This window comes from Coregonus clupeaformis, chromosome 15 (assembly GCF_020615455.1).
Source record: "Coregonus clupeaformis isolate EN_2021a chromosome 15, ASM2061545v1, whole genome shotgun sequence".
In the NCBI taxonomy this organism is placed as follows: domain Eukaryota; kingdom Metazoa; phylum Chordata; class Actinopteri; order Salmoniformes; family Salmonidae; genus Coregonus; species Coregonus clupeaformis.
In genome coordinates, this window is record NC_059206.1 from 29,891,345 (window position 1) to 29,919,180 (window position 27,836).

The 27,836-nt window shown below is 44.9% G+C and overlaps 1 protein-coding gene across 4 annotated transcripts in view; it reads left to right on the forward strand.

Moving 5' to 3' along the window:
• LOC121582619 (phosphatidylinositol 3-kinase regulatory subunit alpha-like) overlaps nucleotides 1-27,836 on the forward strand; it is a 49,184-nt gene that overhangs the window by 17,600 nt on the left and 3,748 nt on the right. The window contains exons 3-8 of one of the 4 annotated variants that reach the window (XM_041898549.2): nucleotides 14,409-14,501; nucleotides 15,265-15,339; nucleotides 16,714-16,845; nucleotides 18,132-18,333; nucleotides 18,762-18,844; nucleotides 27,609-27,816. In XM_041898549.2, the coding sequence (XP_041754483.2) occupies nucleotides 14,409-14,501; nucleotides 15,265-15,339; nucleotides 16,714-16,845; nucleotides 18,132-18,333; nucleotides 18,762-18,844; nucleotides 27,609-27,816 (793 nt within the window). Of the gene's footprint in view, nucleotides 1-14,408; nucleotides 14,502-15,264; nucleotides 15,340-16,713; nucleotides 16,846-18,131; nucleotides 18,334-18,761; nucleotides 18,845-23,242; nucleotides 23,584-25,044; nucleotides 25,516-25,547; nucleotides 25,768-27,608; nucleotides 27,817-27,836 lie in introns of those variants that run through there. The other 3 variants (XM_041898551.1, XM_041898550.2, XM_041898552.2) reach the window with 3 other exon arrangements.

Consider the following 27,836-nt stretch of genomic DNA (forward strand, 5'->3'; position numbering starts at 1 on the left):
GATTGTGAAATTCTTTAGCTGGGGCTTGCAGGGTGAGCGAGGAGCCATATGTGAAGGGGACATGTGTTGAATGGCCATGGGCATGGCCGTGGTTGAGTGAGTGGCAGCGCTGAGCCCAGAGCAAGTGTGAATGTAGCTCTAGGAGAAGAAAAGTCTCTGTGTCCCAGAGAGAGCTTGAGACTGGGAGGGAGAAGAGAGGGAGGGAAGGGGCTGGAGGCTGGGGAAAGGGATTGGTGAGCGGAGTGATCAGGGCTGCAGGCTGGCTGGGCAGAGAGGAGAGGGGTTGGGAGGTGGGGGGGCGAAGGCCTGGGGAGGCTAATGGGGAGAGGGGCTGAGGAGGGCTCTGGGCTGGAGAGAGTATTGTTGCTTCAGAGTGTTTGTGATTTATTGCCTGCCACTGAGGGATCTGGCAGATCCCCTCTTTCTCCTTTTTTTTTTTTTTGAGGGCTTGAACGCAGCCCGCGATGCGGTTAGCCATTGTGGCTGGGACTGCGGATTGTCCCGGGTTTGTGGATGTCTAGATCCCTGCTGTTTGTTGTTTTCAATCTTCCCTGTGACCTGCCCTGTCTGGAACTGCGAGGCGTAACAGCGTAACCTATGTTGCTAGCTACCATGACAAAGACCAAATCCGGCAGGAGTACCGTTGTCGAGGACAGTGGTGTCTCTCTATCACACGTGAATGATCTTTTAAATGAGCAAAAATAGTTCTACAAGCAGTTGTTACAACAAGAAAATAGCTTCAAGTGCATTGTCCAAATACTGGTGGATTCGACTAATAAAATAATGGACGACCTGACCAGAGAGGTCCAGGACCTAAAGAACAGTTTGCAGTTCTCCCAGGGTCAGCTCGATGAGTTGAAACAGGAGAACGGCAAGATTACAGCAGTCTGTAAGTCATTGAGAGAGGACATCAGTTCTGTCTGTGAATCCATGATAACAATGACGGATAAATCAGACTCGAGGGACAATCAAGGCGTAACAACATGGTTGTGGACGGAATTGCAGAATCTCCACATGAGACCTGGACGGAGTCTGAGGACAAAGTGAGGGAAATTATCTCCGAGAAATTGAAGATGACCACAGGAAGATTGAGGTGGAGCGCGCACACAGGACTGGAAAACCCACCACCGGCTAAGGTCCTGCTGTTCTGGAAAGTGCCAAGAACTTGAGAGGAACGTATATCTTTCTCAACAAGGACTATCCTGAAGCTGTGCGCCAGAAGAGGAAAGAACTTATCCCAGCAATGAAAGCTGCCAGAGTGCGTGGGGACATTGCTTACACCCGCTATGACAGGCTCATTGTCCAACCTCCCTCCCAGAAGCCTGGAAGGGATGAGAGAGCCAAGCCTATGGGTTCGTAGCTTCAACCCCGCAGCACACACACACACTAATTGATTAATGGACTGCTGAATGTATATATTTTTTATCTTGCTTTGTTTGCTCTTTCCAGTATTCTGTCTATCTCTGATAAGCTACCCAGGAAAGGGCTGAAAATAGCCCATATTAATATATGTTACCTTAGAAATAAGGTTCATGAAATCAATAACTTGCTAACATCAGATAACATTCATATATTAGCCATTTTTGAGACTCACTTTGATAATTTATTTGATGATACAGCAGTAGCAATACAAGAATATAACATCTATAGAAGAGACAGAAATGCTTATGGGGGAGGTGTTGCTGTATATATTCAGAGCCATATCCCTGTAATGCTTAGAGAAGATCTTATGTCAAGTGTTATTCAAAATAAAATAAAATGGTATTTGTCACATACACGTGTTTAGCAGTGTTGTGGTTGCATGTTCGCTTGCCACATCTAAAGCCTTTTATTTTGGGGTGTTGCTATAGGCCGCCAAGTGCGAACAGTCAGTATCTAAATAATATGTGTGAAATGCTTCATAGTGTATGTGATGTAAACAGAGAGGTCTACTTTCTTGGGGACCTGAATATTGACTGGTTTTCATCAAGCTGTCCACTCAAGAGGAAGCTTCTCACAGTAACCAGTGCCTGTAATCTGGTTCAGGTTATTAATCAACCTACCAGGGTATTTACAAACACTACAGGAACAAGATCATCCACATGTATCGATCACATTTTTACTAATACTGTAAAAGTTTTTTCTAAAGCTGTATCCGTACCCATTGGATGCAGTGATCACAATATAGTGGCTATATCCAGGAAAGCCAAAGTTCCAACAGCTGGGCCTAAAATAGTGTATAAGAGATCATACAAAAGATTTTGCTGTGACTCATATGTGGATGAAAAAATGTGTTGGTCTGATGTGATTAATAAGGGGCATCCAGACGCTGCACTTGATGCATTTATGAAATTGCTTCTTCCAATTAATGCTAAACATGCACCTGTTAGGAAACTGACTGTTAGAACTGTTAAGGCTCCATGGATTGATGAGGAACTGAAAAACTGTATGGTTGAAAGAGATGGGGCAAAAGGAGTGGCTAATAACTCTGGCTGCACATCTGACTTACTGCAAATTTAGAAATTATATGACTAAACTCATCAAAGAGATGAAGAAACTGTATTATGAAGCCAAGATCAATGATATAAAGAATGATGGAAAAAATAACTTTGGAGTACTTTAAATGAAATTGTGGGCAGAAAGACAAATTCAACTCCATCTTTCATCGAATCAGATGGCTTATTCATCAGAACCATTTGATGTTGCCAATTATTTTAATCATTACTTAATTGGCAAAGTGGGCAAACTTAGACAGGAAATGGCAACAATGAAAAGTGAGCCATCATATTCATGCATAAAAAAAGTTTGAATTTTGTAAAGTTAGTGTGGGAGAGGTGGGAAAAATATTGTTATCGATCAATAATGACAAACCTCCTGGCATTGACAACTTAGATGGAAAGCTACTCAGGATGGTAGCTGACTCTATAGCCACTCCTATCTGTCATATCTTTAATCTGAGCCTAGAGGAAAGTCTTTGTCCTCAGGCCTGGAGGGAAGCCAAAGAAATTCCGCTACCCAAGAATGGTAAAGCGGCCTTTACTGGTTCTAACAGCAGACCTATAAGCTTGCTGCCAGCTCTTAGCAAACTGTTGGAAAAAATTGTGTTTGACCAAAAACAATGCTATTTCTCTGTAAACAAATTAACAACAGACTTTCAGCATGCTTATAGGGAAGGGCACTCAACATGTACTGCACTGACACAAATGACTGATGATTGGTTGAAAGAAATTGATAATAAGAAGATTGTGGGAGCTGTACTGTAAGATTTCAGTGCAGCCTTTGATATTATTGACCATAACCTGTTGTTGAAAAAACGTATGTGTTATGGGTTTTCAACCTCTGCCATAATGTGGATTCAGAGCTATATATCTAACAGAACTCAAAGGGTTTTCTTTAATGGAAGCTTCTCTAATGTCAAACATGCAAAGTTTGGTGTACCACAGGGCAGCTCTCTAGGCCCTCGACTCTTTTCTATTTTTACCAATGACCTGCCATTGGCATTAAACAAAGCATGTGTGTCCATGTATGCTGATGATTCAACCATATACACATCAGCAACCACAGCTAATTAAGTCACTGAAACCCTTAACTAAGAGTTGCGGTCTGTTTTTGGAATGGGTGGCCAGTAATAAACTGGTCCTGAACATCTATAAAACTAAGAGCATTGTATTTGGTACAAATCATTCCCTAACTTCTAGACCTCAGCTGAATCTGGGAGTGAATGGTGCGGCTGTTGAACAAATTATTTGGCGTTACCTTAGATTGTAAAGTATCATGGTCAAAACATATAGATTCAATGGTTGTAAAGATGGGGAGAGGTATGTCCGTAATAAAGAGATGCTCTGCTTTTTTACACCACACTCCAAAAAGCAAGTTCTGCAGGCTCTAGTTTTGTCTAATCTTAATGATTGTCCAGTCATATGGTCCAGTGTTGCAAGGAAATACATTGTTAAGCTGCAGCTGGCCCAAAACAGAGCAGCACGTCTTGCTCTTCATTGTAATCAGAGGGCTGATATAAATACTATTCATGCCAGTCTCTCTTGGCTAAGAGTTGAGGAGAGTGACTGAATCACTTCTTCTTTTTATAAGAAACATTGTGTTGAAAATCCCAAATTGTTTGCATAGTCAACTTACACACAGCTCTGACACACACACTTACCCCACCAGACATGCCACCAGGGGTCTTTTCACAGTCCCCAAATCCAGATCAAATTCAAGAAAGCGTACAGTATTATATAGAGCCAAAATTGCATGGAACTCCGTTCCATCTCATATTGCTCAAATAAACAGAAAACCTGGTTTCAAAAAACAGATAAAGCAACACCTCACGGCACAACGCCTCTCCCCTATTTGACCTAGATAGTTTGTGTGTATTGATATGTAGGCTACGTGTGCCTTTTAAAAATGGTTTTATGTAGTTCTGTCCTTGAGCTGTTCTTGTCTATTAAAGTTCTGTATTATGTCATGTTTTGTGTGGACCCCAGGAAGAGTAGCTGCTGCTTTTGCAACAGCTAATGGGGATCCTAATAAAATACCAAAATACCTCCAGTGCTTCAGCTTTTTTCTCTCACCCTCCTCCTCTTTTTTAAAAATGTTTTGATAATGTTCTTGGAGTCGGTCCCTACTGGGGGGGGCGGGAGGGAGGAGAGCGTAGACTTGGAAAGGGGCCTCTGCTCTCACTGAGCCACAGCGGTTTACTTCAGAGCAGCAGATATGGAAAGAGGGAAAGAGCGAGAGAGGGCTGGGCCGGGCTTGGAGAAGCATTCCGGCTCATTCCAGCTCCCAGTCTTTTTAAAACACCAGCATGCTGCTGCTCCTTTCCTAGGCCTCTCGACTGAGTCATGTTACCAGCCAACCAGCCTTGCAAAGAGGACCTTCACTCTGGGCCTGAAAACCACTGAGAAGAAGGAAGCGTCACTTTCAGTTCACAACTTCCATTCACTTATTTTGTCTGCCAGGCTCGAACCAGAAAATGCTCCAACTAACTCCTCCCTAGTAACACATTTTAAACAGTGGTTAATGTGATCCTGGTGTTGTATTTGTATTTTATTATGGATCCTCATTAGCTGCTACTGCTGCCAAGGCAGCTGCTACTCTTCCTGGGGTCCAGCAAAATTAAGGCAGTTATACATTTTAAAAACATTACAATACATTCATAACAGATTTCACAACATATTAAGTGTGTGCCCTCAGGCCTCTACTCTACTACCACATATCTATAACACAAAATATGTGTGTATATGTGTGTAGTGCATATGTTATCGTGTGTTTGTATGCATGTGTCTATGTTTGTGTTGCTTCACAGGCCCCGCTGTTCCGTAAGGAGTATTTTTATCTGTTTTTTTAAATATGATTTTACTGCTGGCATGAGTTACTTGATGTGGAATAGAGTTCCATGTAGTCATGGCTCAATGGAGTACTGTGCTCCTCCCATAGTCTGTTCTTGACTTGGGGACTGTGAAGAGACCTCTGGTGGCATGTCTTGTGGGGTATGCATGGGTATTGACATGTTGAATGAACCGAGCTGTCTGTTTGAACTACTGGCACACAGCTCGGTTCATTCAACATGTCAATACCTCTCACAAATACAAGTAGTGATGAAGTCAATCTCTCCTCCACTTTGAGCCAGGAGAGGTTGACATGCATATTATTAAGGTTAGCTCTCTGTGTACATCCAAGGGCCAGCCGTGCTGCCCTGTTATGAGCCAATTGCAATTTTCCTAAGTCCCGCTTTGTGGCACCTGACCACACGACTGAACAGTAGTCCAGGTGCGACAAAACTAGGGCCTGTAGGACCTGCCTTGTTGATAGTGCTGTTAAGAATGCAGAGCAGCGCTTTATTATAGACAGACTTCTCCCCATCCTAGCTACTGTTGTATCAATATGTTTTGACCATGACAGTTTACAATTCAGGTTGTGTTGTGAGGGCATTTTAAGCAGCTGAGGTTGTTTCTTGTGTGACAAAACGGCACACTAGAATGTCCCTCTGGTTTATAACCAGCTATACTTGTGTTTGAGTTTTTCTTTGTCACTACCGGCCTAGTGGTGGGGACCAGCTGACAAGAGTGCTGACTACTGTCGTCATTCAATTGGATCGGCAATTGATACCATAACATATTCTAACCTATTGCGATTCATACCGCAATTCAATTGTGAAATCGCTCACATTCTAATTGCCTCCCATGGACAACGTTTTAATAATGTGTGATGGTTGATAGCTTGCCTATAGGTTTAAAAAAACATAACATCTGTTATGTACTTTATTGCAGACGGTGTGGCCAAAGCCACATTCCTGCTTCGTGTGTGTGCAGCTATTAGCATACCATAAATACCATAGTGTATATAGACAAACAAAATAAGGATATTTATTCAAACTATACAGGAGCTTCTCATGTAAACCATATTGCACATAATTCTGCACACTTGATTTAATGAAACGATTCACAATTATATTTGGCTAACAACAAAAATGTCTGCTGGTAAGTAAGGTAGGCCTAATTCTTGCAGGGACATGTGGCTTTGGAGAGCCATTTGTCTTTAAACTGTACCATTTAGAGGGGGGTATGTGGTGTGCGCACTGACCATATACTGTTACGAAGTGTCATGGTTGGGCATCGTGACAAACAGTGGATACTATGCCAAAATGTAAAGCAAGTGCCGTGCTAAGAACATTCAACTCTGTGGTAACGCTAACATTACAGCCCTTTACGTGAAGCCCACGAAGTCTGGTGTGTTTTTATATTTGCTTTTTGCAAAGGGTATTCCTCAAGCTCTGTCTTCAGAGACACTAAAAGAACATAGCAGGTTACAAGGTAGCGCGTCATATCTACGTTTTGCTGTATGGGTTGTCTCTTGTCAAAGACTGGTCCAAATTCATGTTTCGCCAGATAACTAGCAGTGTGAGTACTTGACGACGTTCACTGAGGGTTAGTGCTATCCGGAATCCTTGGGACATCCCTACGCAAAACCTTAACCCCTACCCTAACCATAACCCTTACCTAACCCGAACCTTGACCCTTACCGTAATAATTAAAAATGTCAACTTCAATGGGGTAGGGACACCCCAAGGAACCAGGGTAGCAAGGGCTGTTCATTGAGGCAATGCTTGGGGCAAGAGGCAGCGCTGTGCCGGCAGCGGAATTTGTGATGTTTTTTCCTTTCAACTACCAGAATTCAGTGGCTACAGCCCTACAATCGATGAAAACATAGGACACATCTTCAATGTATTGGTATTTAGCTATGTCGTTGAGCATAGGCTTCAGTGCTTATAGGCACATGTTTTGCTGGAATCAGTGCATTTTGTCCTCCTTTCACTAGAGTAACACACAGTTTCTTCTATTAAAACATTGTGTCTTTCTGGTGCTCCAAAATGTGGTGGTGCTTACATTAATGTTCTTTCCTCAAATGTAAGTAATCAGCTTTCTTATCTTTGTAGGACTGTTTTAAGCACAATCCATACAGAAAACATGTTTTTATTCCAGCTATAATAATACAAACATTTGCAGATATTGGTTATCGGTGAATATTTCCACTTTTAAAATCGATGTCGGATCCTAAATTTGGATATCGGTCGGGCTCTAGGGTTAAGTTCTATGTTTATGATTCATGCTGGCTTTTATCAGTCACAACAGTTTCTCAGAATGTTCTTCGAAATGGTTGAAGTGAATTCTGCCAAGCTGATTGTGCCCCAACATGTCCCTACAAGGCACATAGACTATGTGTTCCATCTTGCGCAAGAGAATATTTGATGCCGTTATTGTCCCTGATTCTTATCGAAGTAGACCTACATGTTTGTTATTCTTTGGAGAAAATTTCCCTCTCAGGCAACTCAAGTTCAACTTAATGTAAAGGGAATGGAGGTAACCTAAAAGCGCAGACACACCGGTAGGATTGTCAAACGTTAGCCTGCATACAGTACTTAGCACCTCTGAATAGAGTGTTGGCAGTCAATCTCTTTTGTGTTCACACACAGCAGAGACCTTGGAAGTCGGAAGCCACTCAGCCTTGTTAAAATACTCCAAACCAGAAGGTGGCAGTAGTGTTGTTTAGCAGTGCATATCCGTGCGTATTGCTTATGGTCTAGAGTCCAAGCTATCTGCGCTAATGTTGCTATTTAGTAAAAAGCCCTTGTTGATCCTAGCCAGATGGCCACAGCTAGATAACGGCCTAGAAAGATGAAGAAACAATTTAATTCACACTCCATAATCCCATAATGCCAGTGCCAGCCCATTGCCAAATGGTTAGCTAGCTAGCTAACATTAGCATATTCGCTTGCTAGCACAACATTGCTAGCTAAGGACACTGCGCTAATTCGGCAGCTAACACGGGCAGCTGTTTCATGGAAACGAGCTAATCTATTGTGATTTAATTATAATGTTAATACTAGCTACTGTGCTGTTTGTGCTGTCATTCTTTTACCAAACTTTACATCTGCACTATTCAAGTAAATTCGTATTTTTTAAATGTTCAGTAGACATTGTTAAAAGTAGTCCTTGTGCATGGAATTGTATGGTTTATTTAACTTTGCAATCATTGTTTTTTGTTTGACATTTTCAAGTGAAAAATCTGAGTCTCAGCATCACTCTGTTACCGTGGATTTATTTCTAAACACCCTTTTTTTGACATTCATGTTTATCAGATGTAAGTCAACTTATCTTTTCTCTAAGACTGCATTTTATCAGATCGTTTCGAAGCGCAAACTCATGCCTTTTCTTAGCTAGGATGCTGTGTTGGCTGTTTTGGAACTGCGTAGTTGGTCATGCTTTCATACATGTGAATGTGCACGATGTGGACAGACAGTTTGCAACATGTAGTGCAGGAGGCTAGAGCGACAGAGTTTGTGACGCAGACAAAAAGGAAGAAAGCGAGAGAATGAGAGGAGAGGGCACTTTACCCTGAGATAACTACGGCTGTACAGTATTAAAGTAGAGAGAAGAGTTAGCATGTAGGAGAGGGAAGGGGGTTTGTTTCCAGCTGCTAAGAGTAAAGTAGTAATAAAGTTAGCCCCATTTGTAGCTGTACCAAAGAGAGAGGCTCAGGAATAAGAGGGAGCGAATGAGGGGAGTGAATAAGGGGAGAGTACACGCTGCCTGCATTCCCCTTTTCGTGGCCTCTATAGTGCTCAGGCGAAGAGCATTGCTATATTGAGCCGTTTTTTCTGAAGGAGAATTGTTGCCTCGTTCTACAAAGAATGCACACTTTCCCTTAAATCAGGCATGGAGCAACTGGGGGGGTTGGGGTGGTGGGGAGGGGGTTGCTTTATGTTTTAATGCTGCTCATGTAGTAGACCAGTATTAAAGTAGAAAAGACTTAGAATGTGAAAGTCAGACCTATAGGGTTTTATGATTATTCTGCATTTAGGCTGCACTCGTTGGGATTTCCCCCTACATGCTAAGTGCATATCAGGCCATCAAATTAGAGCTGATCACATTGAAACACCAAAGCACAAACCGCACAGAACTTAATTTGAGGGCAACAATCAAATCTATCCACATTGTAATTTGACCCCCACCAAACTGCGCTTGGCCCGCAGAATTCCAGTAAAAGGCCTGTTTTTTATGGGCCTGTGTGCATGAGAGCGCGCACATGTGAGTTTCATTACTTGATCGCCTCCAGAGACTGGAGTCTGAATTGGTGAATCTTATTACTGGAGGCGGAGCATGTCTGCTAGCAGGATTAGCCACTCGTTGCAGAGGGGGAGAGAGAAGGAGGGATAGAGGTAGGGGGGGAGAGAGAGAGAGCGAGAGGGGGGAGGGGGGGGATACAGAGGGAGAGGTGGAGAAAGGGAAGGACGGAGAAAGGGAGAAGATATGGAGAGTGGGAAAGCGAGAGAGAGGTAAAATATGCCAAACATCAGTAAAAGGAATGGGTACTTATGCGCCCAGGCCCCTACTGCTGATACCCCAGCCCATAATACATACTGTGGCTGCCACACTAGCTATATCTGTTTATCAAAGTAGACAGCGGACACCTCTTTTTGCCCATTACATTACCCTGGTTCTGTACTGTAGTGGTTTTTCATAATGCCTAAACAAAGGTAGATGAAGTTTGGTTCTTATATATTATAATGGGAATGCTTTGGACTCTATTGATTTTAATCAATTGATGTAGGCCTAAAACAAAACAAGTTTCCTTTTGTTTTTGTTCAAATATTTCCCTAGATGGCAATGGTTCTTGTCATTATCTGTCTGATTATTTCATGGTGGAATCTGTAATTGTGAGTCTTGAAATTGTACATTATGATACTGGTTTATTATAGACCTTCAGTTGAACCAAATATTTAGCACAAAGCGCCAATAAATGAATAATTATTCATTTCTTTATTTGTCTTTTTTCATTTTTGGTTCTCTTGGATTTTTTTCCTCCAGTGTAGCAACAGGCTATTCATTGGCTCTCAGTGAGTGCATGTGTTGCTATTTTCTCTCTGCAGGGGGAGACGTAGTCTCACTTTTGTCATGCCTGCAGCCCCATTTCATGTGTCCAAGCTCAAGGCTACTCCATGTTATATAGTCTATTTCACATGCAACACACTGCATGGTATATTAGTAATAAGCCACACTGACCTGGGCATTTCACCCAATAGCTTTCTAATACTATTGTTACAGATAATTGAGGGAAATAAATATTGATTCAACAAAGCGTTCAACCTCTGTGAGGGAAGTTTTTTATTTTTTATTTTTTTTACCCATTTGCCCCTTCAAGTAAATGGACATCTGACACTATGGCTTCTCTACTGGTCATCAGTTTTCAGTCACACTTTTTCCACATAACCACCTCCCCAGAAGAAAATAAATACCAGAACCTCTGAAAATGCTGGTTACATGACCGGGACCCTAAATTTAACCAGGTGAGAGCTATCTTTAGTCCGGCGTTGGTGCCTCATGCCATCTCTGGAGTTTAGAGGTACCGTTTGAACTGGGGAGAGATTGTTCCCCTGTAGCCTACACCGCTGCACCACAGCACCAGTGGCAGCTGCGTTGACTTCTTCAACCTGTGGTTGACTGACTGGCTGACTGAGCTGATGCCTTCTGGGATATTATGAGGAGGCCTGCTAAACACGTGGGCTTGTGGAGACTTGTTTAATAGGCCCCTCTCGCTCTCTGTCAAGCACTCCTTCCCCAAGTTGCCAGGGAAACCGGCTTCTCATATTGGGAGAACATTTAAACAGAGAGCTTTGATTTGTGCAGAGCTGTAGTGAAAACAAGATCAGGGTGAATTTTAACATATTCAGTGCCCCCTTTTCTGAAGTGTTTCTGAATGAGAGGAGGAAAGTTTATTTGGTCATTTTTTTCTTTCGGGAATAGCCTATCTAGCAATAGGCTGCTACTCTAAACGTTCACATTTTCTTGCAGTGTCTTAAAATGAAATGCCTTTGGCTTTGAGTAATTGTCTCAAGCATGGTTGAAGGGTTCTGCTATGTGCACAAGCATTCTAATAATGCGGGAAGAGAAAATAAATAATAATAATAATAATAATAATAATAATAATATGCCATTTAGCAGACGCTTTTATCCAAAGCGACTTACAGTCATGCGTGCATACATTTTTGTGTATGGGTGGTCCCGGGGATCGAACCCACTACCTTGGCGTTACAAGCGCCGTGCTCTACCAGCCGTGCTCTACCAATGTTTCTCATTTTTGAACTGTGGGAGAGACAGCGCTGAAAGCTGCAGAAGAACTAACCCTACCTGTATGTTTGCATTCCCTATTAGCTCTCTGCAGAGCGAAGGGGCAAATATATTTTCAATTTTTTGCTCTCTCTCGGTCTCTCTCCCCCGATCTCTCTCTTCCCCCTCCTGTCTCTCTCTTCCCCCCGTCTCTCTCTTTCCCCCCCGTCTCTCTCTCTCCCCCCTCGTCTCTCTCGCTGCCTCTCTCTCTCTCTCTCTCTGCCTCGCTCTCTCTCTCGCTCTCTCGCTCTCTCTCTCTCTCTCTCTCGCTCTCTCGCTCTCTCGCTCTCTCGCTCTCTCTCTCTCACTCGCTCTCTCTCTCTCTCTCGCTCTCTGTCTCTCGCTCGCTCTTGCTCTCTCTGCCTCGCTCTCTCTCTCTCTGCCTCGCTCTCTCTCTCTGCCTCGCTCTCTCTCTCTGCCTCGCTCTCTCTCTCTGCCTCGCTCTGCCTCGCTCTCTCTCGCTCTGCCTCGCTCTCTCTCTCGCTCTGCCTCGCTCTCTCTCGCTCTGCCTCACGCTCTGCCTCACGCTCTGCCTCGCTCGCTCTGCCTCGCTCTCTCGCTCTCGCTCTCGCTCTCGCTCTCTCTCTCTCTGCCTCCATTAGATCCCTTCTGCTCTGTCTCTTGATCTCGTGGCAGTGCCTCATGGAAATCACCAACTGATCAGCCCAAACATTTTCTGTGTCACTCGACACCGGCCCGTCGGCGTTGGAACTATCAGGTCGCGCAGATGGTACTGAGAAGCAACTTTATCTTCCCCCTCCCCGTGTCACTCACAGGGCTGCTATGGATAGAGTAAATAAACACAGCCCCAGACCCAGGACACTTTGAATAGTACTGTGGTTTGAGGGAATGTCCACCAACCGATTTTGAGGGGGGGTAGGGTATATATATTTTTGTTATAACTGATATAGGTCTACTCAACTCTATGATACTAAAATCAGTGTGTGTACAGATGAGCACACAGAGGTAGCGTTTCACTTTAGGTAGTGTACTTCCTTTGTTAAGAACCCAATGTATCTGTAGTTATCACAAAGGTAAATGCAGTCTTATCTATAATCTAGGAATGCTAGAATATGATTGTAGAAAAAATTGAACATGATGATTGTTTCTAGGCCTAGCTAGGCTTGTTATCCTGCATATTTACTTTTAGCAGCAATGAGGCCAGGTGTAAATTTAGCCCCAGGTTGTGAAGTGAGTTTCCCAGAAGCGGGAGGCCGATGCAGGCAGGGCTTTGGCAATAGAGGGACAGCAGTGTAGGATGTCTGTCTGGGTAGGAAGGTTACACTTCCAAGCCGTGCAGAGGTGGCTCTGGATGCCTAGCTCTCTATTTGGGGAAACTTTGGTGTTCCAGTAGCTCAAAGTTCACTGCTTCTGAGAAAATGCCTCTCTTTCTGGTCTGTGTGGTGCGGTCCACACAGTAATGTCTTCCAGATGACAGTTGTCTCTTTAGCCTACACAGGGTTTAGCGTGTTTAGTGGCTGAAGGTCGCTCTCTTTGCTAATCCAGTTGGTTCACATGCAACCAGACAGTATTATCCACAGCGTTCGGTGCGCTAACGAGGACGTAGCGTTAAATATGGCAGATCATTATTTAGGCAAGTAAGCAGCCTCCTGGGGGAGCGAACGTTTCCAGGCTAATGACCGGTGTGTATGCGTAGATGGCTACGCTAGATGCCCGGTTTTGTGCCCGTTTACAAAAAAGTGAAATCATTTCAGGGTAGAGCGAAATAATTGACATTTGTTTGGTAAAAACAGTAGGATAAATACACATGTAGGAAGAGTCCATTCTTGTTTTTTGCCACTGCATTGCCTTAATATTGGAACCCTTTGAAATCTTCTGAGATGTATGTATTTATTTTAGACGCTCTAGATCTCTTAATTAGAGCAAAATAAAGGGAAAACGTGAAAGGGGCTCCATTCATGGTCGTCTGCGTTTGAAACGGCACGCTGAAATCCTCGAACAGTTGGGCCTTTCAGAAAGGTGCTCTTTCAAAATAACCTTTTCGCAAATCCAAATAAAACCGGTGCCAGCCCACAGACCCTTTCATGTCCACACCTGGAGGCTAAGATCTAATGAAAAAAAGTGGGGGGGAGGAAAGCCTCAGACCTGGCTTGCCTCATGCATATCTCATGGTGTTTGCTTAGCCCCTTGGTCCACCCCAACGCTACCTTCATGGTATCCTACTGCTCGGCACCTTTCCAACCTGAATCGTTCGGTTGTGCACAGTTGCCTTTTGGTCTCTCCACCGGTCCTTTGGTCTGGTGTCTGCTATACCTTTTGAAGTTGCGCTCCAGTCCCAAATCTCCCTTCTTGACCATAAAAAAAAAATGCAAAGCCGCTCTCCTGCCCAACACGTCACACCATGTGAACCCATGGCAACGTGGGATTGAAATATTAATAGGCTGCCTGAGGGCGAGGGGTGTGGGTGGAGGTCATCATGGTGGTGGGACTGAAGTGGAGGTCCAAAATGGACCCCTTTGTGTTGTGTTAGAGAGGGTTGGAGGAATTGACTCAGTTACCTATAACAATCCAGGGCTTGGCTAAACCAGGGTGGGGTAATTTTCAATGAATGTACTGATTTTCAATGCACTTCCTGAAATGTTGAAATAAAATTGACCCGAACAACTAATCCCTTTCCTGTCTCACTCTTTGTTAGCCTCCACAATTTTGTTACCTATTGAATCCTAAAACTACCTTTTTAAGTGAAAATGACTTGAAAACTGAAATACTGAACCGCTATTACTCTATTCTCTCGTCTTCCAGGCTCAGCCCTCCTGGACCTGACGGAGCAGTTTGCCCTCCCAGAGACGGCTCCTCCCATGCTGGCCAGGCTGCTGGAGGCCATCGAGAAGAAAGGTGAGCTGGCCTGTACAGAACGGACTAGTACACACACACAATGGTCATCTAAACATTTCCTAGATTTATATTCTAGAAGATCCACCCCTCGTGTATCAACAACATGGTTTCAGTTACTTATGTAATTATTTATTTAACCTTTATTTTGACAAGTCATGCTGAGATAAAGGTCTCTTTTTCAGAAGAGCCCTGTAATTACGAAAATACACAAAAATCAATAGAGTATGAAAAGCAGTACAGAGACACAAAACAAAATCATAGAAAACAAATACATTCTTCAGTAAAAAAGTCATCAATCAGCCATCTGAATTGCCCTAGAGTAGGGCTCTCCAACCCTGTTCCTGGAAAGCTACCATCCTGTAGATTTTTGCTCCAACCCTATTAATCTAGCGCACCTGATTCTAACAATTATCTGGTTGATAAGATGAATCAAGTTAGTTACAGCTGGGGTTGGAGCGAAAACCTACAGGGTAGCTCTCCAGGAACAGGGTTGGAGAGCCCTGCCCTAGAGGCATCACAATATCCAATTTTAGAGAGTTTGGGATATTATGCCACTAGTAAGGTGCAAAAAAAACTAAAACCAGATTTACCTAACTCAGTGGAGATCGAAGGGATTTCCAGTTAGCCATCCCTGAGACTGGGTCTGGTAGCTTGTAGTGCGCTTTATTCCCTGAATGTTTTTTATACTTTTTATGACTTTCTAGGAATCGAAGCAGTTGCATCTAAGCTAGTGGCTTATCATGTGCTCCTTGATTCTGTGTAGGTCTGGACAACCCAACGCTGTACAGGACCTTCACAGCCGATGGTGGACTGGATGTTAGACAGTGCTTTGACACTGGTGAATAGAATTCATGTTTATCACTTACAGTGCATTCGTAAAGTATTCAGACCCCTTGATTTTTTCCACATTTTGCTATTATACAGCCTTGTTCTAAAATTGATTAAATTGTTTTTCTCCTCATCAATCTACACACAATACCCCATGTTCGATCGGGTTCAAGTCCGGGCTCTGGCTGTGCCACTCAAGGACATTCAGAGACTTGTCCCGAAGCCACTCCTGCGTTGTCTTTGCTGTGTGCTTAGGGTCGTTGTCCTGCTGGAAGGTGAACCTTCACCCCAGTCTGAGGTCCTGAGTGTTCTGGAGCAGGTTTTCATCAAAGATCTCTGTACTTTGCGCTGTTTATCTTTCCCTCGATCCTGACTAGTCTCCCAGTCCCTGCCGCTGAAAAACATCCCCACAGCATGATGTTGCCACCACCATGTTTCACCGTAGGGATGGTATTGGCCAGGTGATGAGCATTCAGGCCAAAGAGTTCAATCTTGTTTCTCATGGGAGTCCTTTAGGTCCCTTTTGGCAAACTCCAAGCGGGCTGTCATGTGCCTTTTACTGAGGAGTGCCTTCCGTCTGGCCACTCTACCATAAAGGCCTGATTGGTGGAGTGCTGCAGAGATGGTTGTCCTTCTGGAAGGTTCTCCCATCTCCACAGAGGAACTCTGGAGCTCTGTCAGAGTGACCATCGGGTTCTTGGTCACCTCCCTGACCAAGGCCCTTCTCCCCCGATTGCTCAGTTTGGCCGGGCGGCCAGCTCTAGGAAGAGTCTTGGTAGCTCCAAACTTCTTCCATTTAAGAATGATGGAGGCCACTGTGTTCTTGGGGACGTTAAATGCTGCAGAAATGTTTTGGTACCCTCCCCCAGATCTGTGCATCGACACAATCCTGTCTCGGAGCTCTACGGACAATTCCTTCCACCTCATTGCTTGGTTTTTGCTCTGACATGCACTGTCAACTGTGGGACCTTATATAGACAGGTGTGTGCCTTTCCAAATCATGTCCAATCAATTTAATTTACCACAGGTGGACTCCAAGTTGTAGAAACATCTCAAGGATGATCAATGGAAACAGGATGCACCTGAGCTCAATTTCGAGTCAAATAGCAAAGGGTCTGAATACTTATGTAAATAAGGTATTTCTGTTTTTTATTTTGTATAAACTCACTAAAATTATGGGTTATTGTGTGTAGATTGATGAGGGGGAAAAATATATTTAATCATTTTTAGAACAAGGCTGTATAATAGCAAAAAGTGGTAAAAGTCAAGTGGTCTGAATACTTTCCGAATGCACTGAATATCCACCCAAGTTCAATGTTATTGTGTGCAATTTTCTTGGGAAAAACAGTTAGACTTTGAACTAATGGTGTGTGGTTGTATTCAGATCCTCCATCAGCAGACCTGGACCAGATGGACCTGCAGATGCTGTGTGACGGTCTACGTCGGTACCTGCAGGATCTTCCGCAGCCCGTCATCCCACCGGCCATCTACACTCAGCTGGTCCAAACCGCCCAAGGTACACACACACACGCTGTGACTATAACACTCCCATTCACTTTCATCAGAGTACACCACATGATGTACACACAATCACATAACCAATATTCTATACCACCCACTGTTGTTTCCTTCCTGTCAATGTTCTACTAGAAAATGGGTCAAGTCCAAATCAGCATGTCGGTTAGAGGTTGCTGTTCGTTCAATTTGTTTGTAGCTCTCAGCAATCACGCCGACTATTTAAATATAGGCTTTCAGTGGAACGTGCCTCAACCCGAAGGTACATGGTGTCTAGTTAATTATTGGCCTACAGCAGCAGTCCTAACCTAATCTACCACTGGCCGGGCTGTTGAACACTCTGTACCATGGAGAGGGAACTCAGAGTACCTAGAGCAAGTGTCAATATCCACCCATTGGCCCTTAGAGAGAGAGAGAGAGAGAGAGAGAGAGAGAGAACAGACACACACACACACTTCCGCTCTCTCTACCTCTCTCTCTACCTCTCTCTCTCTCTACCCCTCTCTCTCTCTACCTCTCTCTCTCTCTCTCTCTCTACCTCTCTCTCTCTCTCTCTCCCTCTCTCTCTCTCTCTCTCTCTCTCTCTCTCTACCTCTCTCTCTCTCTCTACCCCTCTCTCTCTCTCTCTCTCTCTACCCCTCTCTCTACCCCTCTCTCTCTCTCTACCTCTCTCTACCTCTCTCGCTCTCTCTCTTACTCTCTCTCTCACCCTCCAGTTCTTAGGTTCGCTTTATCTCTCTCTCTGTCTTGGGTTGTCTTTCTCTCCTCTCTCTCTCCCTCCCTCCACACCTCCCTCTGTTATGTTCTTCAGTGCTGTCAGAGTAATCGTTCTGTCACATGGCCAGAAACAGGATCTCTGTGGTTAATAGCAACTTACAGAAGTTTATCTCCTGCATCTCTGTGCTAGCCAATCACCTGCAAGTGTACCTTGCACTCCTCACTTATTGTTGAGCACACACAATCTCAATGCAGTTGTCTAACCCGATTACTGAGCACAGGGCTCCTTTTTCTGCCACCACATTGGTCGAAGGGAAGCCTGCTAACACCTCTGTAGCTTCAACTGAGGGAGCTTTTTGAAGGGTTTTGTCAGTGCGTAGCCTGCAGCATACCTGTGCACACATTCATAGTCATACATGTGTGGCAATGCAATGTGTATATCTCCCTCTGTGATCTTTATCAATGAATTTGTGCGTAACCTGCGTAAGTGTTAGCACATACGCCCATAGAAACATGTGTACGTGTGACATACCTCCCTCTCTGACACCTGTGTGTGTGTTGGTCCCACAGAGGTGCAGAGCCCCAAGGAGTGTGCCCAGCTGCTGCGTTGCATCGCCAGCACGCCCAGCCTGCCAGCCCAGTACTGGCTCACCTTCCACTGCCTGCTGCGCCACTGGTCCCGGGTGTGCCACAACGCGTCCAAGAACCTGCTCAGCTCCCGCGCCCTGGGCGAGATCTTCAGCCCCATGCTCTTCAGACAGCAGGCTGCCAGGTGGGTGGAGGAGAAAGAGAGAGGGACAGGCGCGCACAGACAGACAGACACCTCTACATACTCAAGGAAACACACTCTCAGGCAAGCAGCCTACACTCACTGACACACACACACACATCACTCACTGACACACACACGCTCACTGACACACTCATGGACATTGACACTCAGGCAAGCGTCTTGCACACAGCCTTGTCAGGCATGCACCCACACACACATTTGCAGTGAAAGGATGTAGGCTGGGAAGCTTTTCTATTTGCCAGCTGTGCTGTAGCAATAAAAGCAGTACCATCAGTTAGCGAGGGAGAGCGAGATCATGCACAGATTAACCAGAACAGCAGGGCCAGTCAGCTGGCCTGAAAATCGCTGACTCTATTTGACTTCATCTTTTTTTTTCTTCTCTTCTACTTTTGTCACTCTTTCATCAGCTGCGAGCCCAGCCCGGATGCTCACATCAAGATCATTGAGACCCTTGTGACTAGCGAATGGACAGAAGCACAGGCGGCTCCAGGTAAGAAACACACATTGTCCTTTTCTATTATTCATCATCTGTTCAAGTTCTGGTTGGGGGTGTATGCAGAGAAACAGAACGACTATATTTAAAGCCAAACGAATGCCCATCCCTTCCTCTGTGAAACGATTTACACTCACGTACTGTACTGTGTTTTTGAAGAGCATTGACAGAATGGCCCCTGTGCATATACAGTGGGGAGAACAAGTATTTGATACAATGCCGATTTTGCAGGTTTTCCTACTTACAAAGCATGTAGAGGTCTGTAATTTTTATCATAGGTACACTTCAACTGTGAGAGACGGAATCTAAAACAAAAATCCAGAAAATCACATTGTATGATTTTTAAGTAATTAATTTGCATTTTATTGCATGACATAAGTATTTGATACATCAGAAAAGCAGAACTTAATATTTGGTACAGAAACCTTTGTTTGCTATTACAGAGATCATACGTTTCCTGTAGGTCTTGACCAGGTTTGCACACACTGCAGCAGGGATTTTGGCCCACTCTTCCATGCAGACCTTCTCCAGATCCTTCAGGTTTCGGGGCTGTCGCTGGGCAATATGGACTTTCAGCTCCCTCCAAAAAATTTCTATTGGGTTCAGGTCTGGAGACTGGCTAGGCCACTCCAGGACCTTGAGATGCTTCTTACGGAGCCACTCCTTAGTTGCCCTGGCTGTGTGTCAGGGTCGTTGTCATGCTGGAAGACCCAGCCACGACCCATCTTCAATGCTCTTACTGAGGGAAGGAGGTTGTTGGCCAAGATCTCGCGATACATGGCCCCATCCTCCCCTCAATACGGTGCAGTCGTCCTGTCCCCTTTGCAGAAAAGCATCCACAAAGAATGATGTTTCCACCTCCATGCTTCACGGTTGGGATGGTGTTCTTGGGGTTGTACTCATCCTTCTTCTTCCTCCAAACACGGCAAGTGGAGTTTAGACCAAAAAGCTCTATTTTTGTCTCTTCAGACCACATGACCTTCTCCCATTCCTCCTCTGGATCATCCAGATGGTCATTGGCAAACTTCAGACAGGCCTGGACATGCGCTGGCTTGAGCAGGGGGACCTTGCGTGCGCTGCAGGATTTTAATCCATGACGGCGTAGTGTGTTACTAATGGTTTTCTTTGAGACTGTGGTCCCAGCTCTCTTCAGGTCATTGACCAGGTCCTGCCGTGTAGTTCTGTGCTGATCCCTCACCTTCCTCATGATCATTGATGCCCCACGAGGTGAGATCTTGCATGGAGCCCCAGACCGAGGGTGATTGACCGTCATCTTGAACTTCTTCCATTTTCTAATAATTGAGCCAACAGTTGTTGCCTTCTCACCAAGCTGCTTGCCTATTGTCCTGTAGCCCATCCCAGCCTTGTGCAGGTCTACAATTTTATCCCTGATGTCCTTACACAGCTCTCTGGTCTTGGCCATTGTGGAGAGGTTGGAGTCTGTTTGATTAAGTGTGTGGACAGGTGCAGTTAATACAGGTAATGAGTGGAGAACAGGAGTGCTTCTTAAAGAAAAACTAACAGGTCTGTGAGAGCCGGAATTCTTACTGGTTGGTAGGTGATGAAATACTTATGTCATGCAATAAAATGCAAATGAATTACTTAAAAATCATACAATGTGATTTTCTGGATTTTTGTTTTAGACTCCGTCTCTCACAGTTGAAGTGTACCTATGATAACAATTACAGACCTCTACATGCTTTGTAAGTAGGAAAACCTGCAAAATCGGCAGTGTATCAAATACTTGTTCTCCCCACTGTATTAAGACTGCAGTGGTGCTAAGCCCATGGTACTGACTGACTGACTGCGGGAGCCGAGGGGAACAGCAGGGAACCTGGGCTGTTCTTAGCAGTACCACAGAGCACAGGATGTACTGGCTATGCTGCACGGAAACAGGCCACCATTGTGGGGCAAAAGCTGCCCCATTGCATACCTGGCTGGTTCAATTTATTACAGCTTTAGTTAAGGTTTTTTGCACTTGTTTAAAAGGCTTTATTGTTATATGCCAGTCAATGTTTGCAAATTGGCTGCAGTTAGCGTGTCTTCATTTATAAACCGGGCAGTTTGGATCCTGGATGCTGATTGGTTAAAACAGCATTCCAGTCGTCTTTATATCGACAATATCATGGGTATGACGCAAAAATACATGTTTACTGTTCTATTTGAAGTATCACTACACAGTTTTTGATATACCACAGCAAATGACAAAAGGAAAGCAATAAGGGTTTTATTAAACACATTATTTATCCTTGCTTCTAGCCTAGCATTTGGCTTGAATAACAACAAGAACAACCCTTAGTTGTGTTATATTGGCCATATACCACCCCCTCTGGCCTTATTGCTTAAATATCAGCCTTTAATTTAGTATAGCGGACATTTTTTCCATACTTGTATAACTCAATCTTTAATACAAGAATCTTGGCTTGGCTGTGTTTGTGTCACTCATCTCTCATTCTTCTGGGACGGGGAGGAACTAGCTTGGCTCATCTGAACAGTTATGCAAATTGCAGCATATAGGCTGCAGGAGTTTATCGTTAACCCATGGTAGTCTCTCAATGATGGGGTCTAAAACGGTGTTGTGTAAAATGGGTTTTTCATTTTTGGTTTGTAGCCCAGGATAGAGTCTTCTTCCTATTTTGAGCAGGAAATTAGTGGCGTGTTGAGATCGAAGTGAAAGTAGTTGAGGTAACAGGGCTCTAGGTGGATTCCGTCCAATGTGCTGTGTAGTGAAGTAGGCTACCCTTGATGAATTATGTAAGACGTTGTACCGCGGCCGGAAATACACAAACTGAATTTTTTACATTTCATAAATTCAGGTCATGAAGGAATAATACCTTATATTGTATTAATAAAAATAAATTTAAGCAATATAATGTGATTTAATTGTTCATCTAACCAGTAGTGTGGCCTTAGCCTAGCATTCTCTAGACTCCAGCAGACCGGATGGTGTGGGAGTGCAGACCGTTTGCGTGGCACAGTTGGGTTTTTACAGTCGCTAGTTAAAACTGCTTTTGGTGGGCAGGCCCGGGGCCCAGTGCCTGGCTGTGACTGTTGAAATGTTTTATTACCTGTTTGGGACTATTTATAACGTCCTCCTCGCATGGGCCACTCTCAGCTGTCAGGAGTTCGCACCTGCAGGAGCAATGGGCCGACGGGGATGGTGGCAGACTGACAGGGGGAGGCGGGCGGGCAAGGGCAAGCTCAACACCGCACACTTTGACTCTTCTCTCTCTGCTGAACCAGCCAGGTCCCTTCTTGTGCGAATGAACACTTGTGCGTTCACACACACAAACATACTATGTTCCATGCACAGACACACACACACACTTGTACACACATATCCACACACACGCCAGGCAGGTTGAACTTGGAGGGGAGCCGTTTGGCGGTCAGTTGCGTCAAATTTCACCTGTGTGTGACTGTGTCTGTCTTTGACAGCACGTGAGTCTGTATCGAAAGCGTGTTTATGTATACTGTCTGCACATGCGTGTTTCTCTGAATGATAACCTGTCTGTGTGTCTGTGCACCTCCTCCCAGTTACTGGGGGCCTATTTTAAGTAACCAGCCAAAGGCCTACTTAGATTTGGTTGGCTGGAAACTGTCTGTTCCACAGAGCACCTCTTGTTAGCCCGGCGGCTGCTCCTACTTCCTAGGGACACCATCCTCCCCCTCTAACCCCTCCCTCCCTTCCCACTCTTAACCCCTCCCTCCCTTCCCCCTCTAACCCCTCCCTCCCTTCCCACTCTTAACCCCTCCCTCCCCCTGTCTCCCTCCACACACCCCTCCCAGCACCAAAGTGCCCAGCTCAGCAAATATTTGAACCTGTGCGAGTTAATCATAAGACTGAACACTCTCCCTACTCCCTTCCTTTCAAACACAGAGAGGGAGAGGGACACGCACACACACTCGGTCGGCACTATGGCCAGGTTTCAGAGTGGGCATTCAGGGCCAGCACTGGGGCAGCAGCTCAGCTAATCATTAACCGGGGGGGGGAGGGAGGCGCGGGACGAGAGAGGGGTAGGTCGGGAGAGTGAGGGGGGGGGTTGAGAGAGGAGAAGGGGTGTAGAGAGAGGAGGGGTAGATAGCGGGAGAGGAAGTAGGGAGAGAGGGAGGTGGGGATAGAGAGAGGGGGGGTAGAGAGAGGGGGGTAGCGAGAGGGAGGGGGATAGAGAGAGGGAGGAGGGGGGAAGAGAGATGGAAGGGGTATAGAGAGGGAGGGCGGGGTAGAGAGGGAGAGTTGGTAGTGAGAGGGGGGATTGAGAGAGGGAGAAGGGGGGTAGGTAGAGAGAGACGAGGTAGAGCGAGAAAGAAGGAAGGGGGGGTAGAGAGAGAGAGTGGGAGACTGGGGGGGTGAGAGAGAGAGTGAGGTAGAGCGAGAGACGTACAGAGAGGCACGCTTCCCTCCCTCTCTCACACCACCTGCGCCAGACCAAGGAGTAAGCCAGGCAGTCAGGAAAGCAGAGCAGGCAAGCAAGCAGTCGCATGCTGCACCTGCCTCCAAGAGTTACCGGATTACCAGGATTTCATTAAGTACCACGGAACAGGCCGTCATCTCCCTGAGAACTAAAGTAAAAGAATCTGGATAAAGCCACAGAATGGAACTTTTCAGGAGGACTTGAGTGTTCTATCTAGAGCTCTATCTGTTTGGATTTTGTACATCGTTTTGGTGGGAATGAAACAAAGCTCATAGCGGAGACACCACTGGTGCCTTTACCAGAACATGCACAACTTGCAACGTAAGTTTGAGATCTTGAATCTTCACAAATCGGATACATTAAAAGCTTAAAGGTTTATTGCTAATGCAAGGGCTTCAGCAAAACCTTTAGACAAAGATGAATAGGCCAGATTATATATTTTTTTGAATAACTGTACTTGGCAACATGGGACAGGAACGAGACTGACAGATGTATGTGTGTGTATGTATGTATATATATATATATATATATATATATATATGGCCAGTCTTCTAGAGCTGTCAAGAGAACAGGATCTCTCTCTCTCTCTCTCTCTCTCTCTGTGTTGGCTGTTGGTTCTTACAGACCCCATATATCACATTACTGTCTTTCTGTGTGGTCAGAAAGGCACACTGATTTATCTAAGGACTACATTGCAGAATTTTCCATTTAGACTATACCGTTTCAGAGAGGCAATTTTTAGAGGCCCCAAATGGAATTTGGTTTACGACCGAGCTCAAAAAAAACACTTGTGTATGACTTGAATTTAGTGCGTAGCTAGCTATCGTTGAAATGAGATCACGTGTCCTTAAAGAGGTAAAGCCAAGCTCAGCTGTCCTCATCACTCCGATAAGCTTTTATCAGGTATATTGACTTTCAGTCAATGTGGCCTATTTCATCATAACCAAGCTACCTTTGGAAAGATGCCCTTCCCTCCTCCTTTTCCTCCCCATAAGCCGGTCCTGGGATGACAATGACCGCATTCCACTCCTGGCCCCCAGTTTTAAACCCGTACCCAGAACTGGGGCTATTTTAGTGTCCCTCAGCCGCGCAGAGAAGGCCGCCTGGATTTCCTGAGTGTCACTCCTGGAGGATTGCTGGTGTATTTTGGAGCCTACGGATGGCGGGTGGCAGTAGGAGGGAGACTGTGACCGGGCCACAGGCTTTAGGAAGTAGCTGCTCTGCCCGGCCTGCCTACGCAGTGGTGGAAAAATTACCCAATTGTCATACTTGGGTAAAAGTAAAGATACCTTCGTAGAAAATGACTCAAGTAAAAGTTAGTCACCCAGTAAAATACTACTTGAGTAAAAGTATTTGGTTTTAAATATACTTAAGTATCAAAAGTAGATCATTTCAAATTCCTTATATTAAGCAAACCAGACGGCACAATTTTCTAAAAAAATATAAATAATTACAGATAACCAGGGGCACACTCCAACACTCAGACAAAACTTACAAAGAAAGCATTTGTGTTTAGTGAGTCCGCCAGATCAGAGGCAGTAGGGATGAACAGGGATGTTCTCTTGATAAGTGCATGAATTTGACTATATTTTTCTGTCCTGCTAAGCATTCAAAATGTAACGAGTACTTTTGGGTGTCAGGGAAAATGTATGGAGTAAAAAGTACATTATTTTCTTTAGGAATGTAGTGGAGTAAAAGTTGTCAAAAATATAAATAGTAAAGTACAGATACCCCAAAAAACTAGTTAAGTAGTACTTTAAAGTATTTTTACTTAAGTACTTTACACCACTGTGCCTACGTGATGCAGAGCTGGCTTTGTCTCTGTGCCAACAGTGGGCAGGACTAAACCAGCGCACAACGTGAGGGGAGGTGGTGCCGAGCAACCAGCAGGGGAGGGCTGAGAGTCAGAGCAAGCGAAGAAAAGAAAGAGAGAGGCTGCAGGTTTTTTCCTCTCACATTGTGCTACAGTTAAGAGAAGATGTTGCACGGTTTGGTTTCGCAGCAGCTATAGTCAGATCTATCTTTGGAAAGGATGCTGTGTACTGAACAGAGGTTGTTATAGGGGTATTTTAGCCTGCGCGTGTTCTAGTCTATATAGATACTGTGATCTGCACTGCATGGGCTGTGGACATTGAGGGATAGCAGCGGCAACTAGAAAAAGGCAAGTGAGCTTTCAAAATGACGACATCGCTCTCAGGAAATGAAAAATGCAGGAGTGGTCGGTGACAGTCCCCCCCCGTGTGATTGGCTGTGGTAAGTGATGTAACACGTTACTGAGCAAGGAAGCAGGCAAACTGCCCTTTATGATGGCTTTTTTAAATGGGTTTCGAGGTGCCCGTACAAAGAGAACAGGGCTCCTTTCCGGGCGTATTACGATATTTTATTATCATTAAAATGTGCAACAAGGTGATCTCTGAAGCATGGATGACTTGGAGGACTCGTGTCTGAGACCCGAGTTCGACGCCGATTCAGAACCTTTTTTTTACCTAGAGATGGACCTTCCAGGTAGGCGAACTGACTCGCTCAGTCACGTTGGATGTTGCATGACAAGTCTGTCTTGTAGCATGCTGAGACATTGGTTTCAGTATGACCGGGAGATGAGTCTGAGACTAGGGGCTAGCAGCAGCTCAGGAAGTTCACAAGGCAATGTGATGTGTTCTGGTGGTGGTGGTGAAATGTCACCTTGGCTGTCAGCCCAAAACCTGCTGCTTTCATTTCCATACCCTCTGGTCATCTCCAAGCTTTATTTCTGAGCTCCTCTCTTTGGGATCAGTGGCTTTAGGCACTGCTGCCACCAGTTCGGTGTTGATGTTTATGTACTGTTATATATAATATTCCATCTCCATAGATATGGCTCATGTTATGAATATCTATATTATATCCATGGTTCGGTGTCTCTCCTGCTATACTAAAGCCGAGAGAGAGAGAGAGAGACGGTGTTAAAAATAGCTCTGCTCCTCTGAGAGAGAGGCAGGTTAACGTCACTTGTGAGTAGCCAATCCAGTGCAGAAATTAGGGCTTTTTGATGAGCCCATCTCCACAGAATGATTTACGAAGGGGTGCTATGCAAGGATCAGCATCAGAGACAATGGACACTAGCCCTAGCAACGCTAGCAGCATGGAATCAGATTGGCAATCTGCATTAGGAAGAATGCTGTTGCTGAGAAGAAGCCATTAGAAGAGAAGGGACTGGATGTGCTCAATGCCACGCAATGATTTTTTTTGTCAATGGATCTCAGTGGGTTCATTGATTTTTGTCTCTACAGACAGTTATATTGGTAGATATGTGGCTGAGTTATAGGACTTACAGGATGATACTCCAATGGTTTAGCGCTATTTGTATTTGAGCTGCTGGATCACAGCTGTGCTCCATTTAGGTCTGAAATTGTGTGGCCATTCTGCAGAAAGGCAGAGATAATCTGTGCATGGTATAATTGGGTCAACAGATGGGGTTGATTTCCAGTCGTTATTTATGGTTAGGTCCAAACACTGGAGACTGGAGATAGTGATGGGAAGGGGCTTCTTTTTCCTGAATGAAATCAAGTTTCCCTGACACATACTCTCTCGCTCTCTCAAGTGGAGAGAATAGTGGGGAGGATGATGGAGGGAGGATACTGCTAACTGCCGCAGACGTTTGATTGGGTTCAGGTCTCCTGCTCGCGAGGCAAAGAGACATCCAGTTGAATGTGTATCGCTACAGATTTGTGGGCCAATTGAATTATCTGAAAAGCAAATGGAATAATATTGCCACTCGCAGCTATAGAGTAATAGATATTTCAACACCCCCTTCCAGCTCCCCCTGGAATACTCTGGCTAAGCATTACATTATAGCCTAATGGGCAGCAGGTAGCCTAGCAGTTAGTGCATTGGGCCAGTAACCGACAGGTCGCTGGTTTGAATACCCGAGCAGTCAAGGTGAAAAATCTGTCTGTGCCTTTATAATAATATGCCATTTAGCAGACGCTTTTATCCAAAGCGATTTACAGTCATGTGTGCATACATTTTTACGTATGGGTGGTCCCGGGGATCGAATCCACTACCCTGGCGTTATAAGCGCCATGCTCTACCAATTGAGCTACAGAGGACCACACAGAGTAAGGCACTTAACCCTAATTTGATACAGGGGTGCTGTACTACCATGGCTGACCCTATAAAACACACATTTTACTGCACTTATTCTGTGTATGTGACAATAAAACATACCTATATATTTTTTCTTAGACTACGCCAGGATTTTCTGACATCCCTCCTGATAACTTTATGATCGTGTTTATTGCACTATGGTTTTTGACTGTATCACTATCTCATGTACTAAGCAACCATCTCTCCCCTTTCGTCCACTACAGCCCTACCTCCCAAGCCACCAAAACCCACGCCCCCTGCTGTCACTAACAACGGTATGAACAACAACATGGCACTGCAGGACGCCGAGTGGTACTGGGGAGACATCTCCCGCGAGGAGGTCAACGAGAAGCTGAGGGACACGGCCGACGGTACGTTCTTGGTCCGTGACGCCTCCACCAAGATGCACGGCGACTACACTCTCACGTTGAGGTAAGACTACCCTTCCCCCT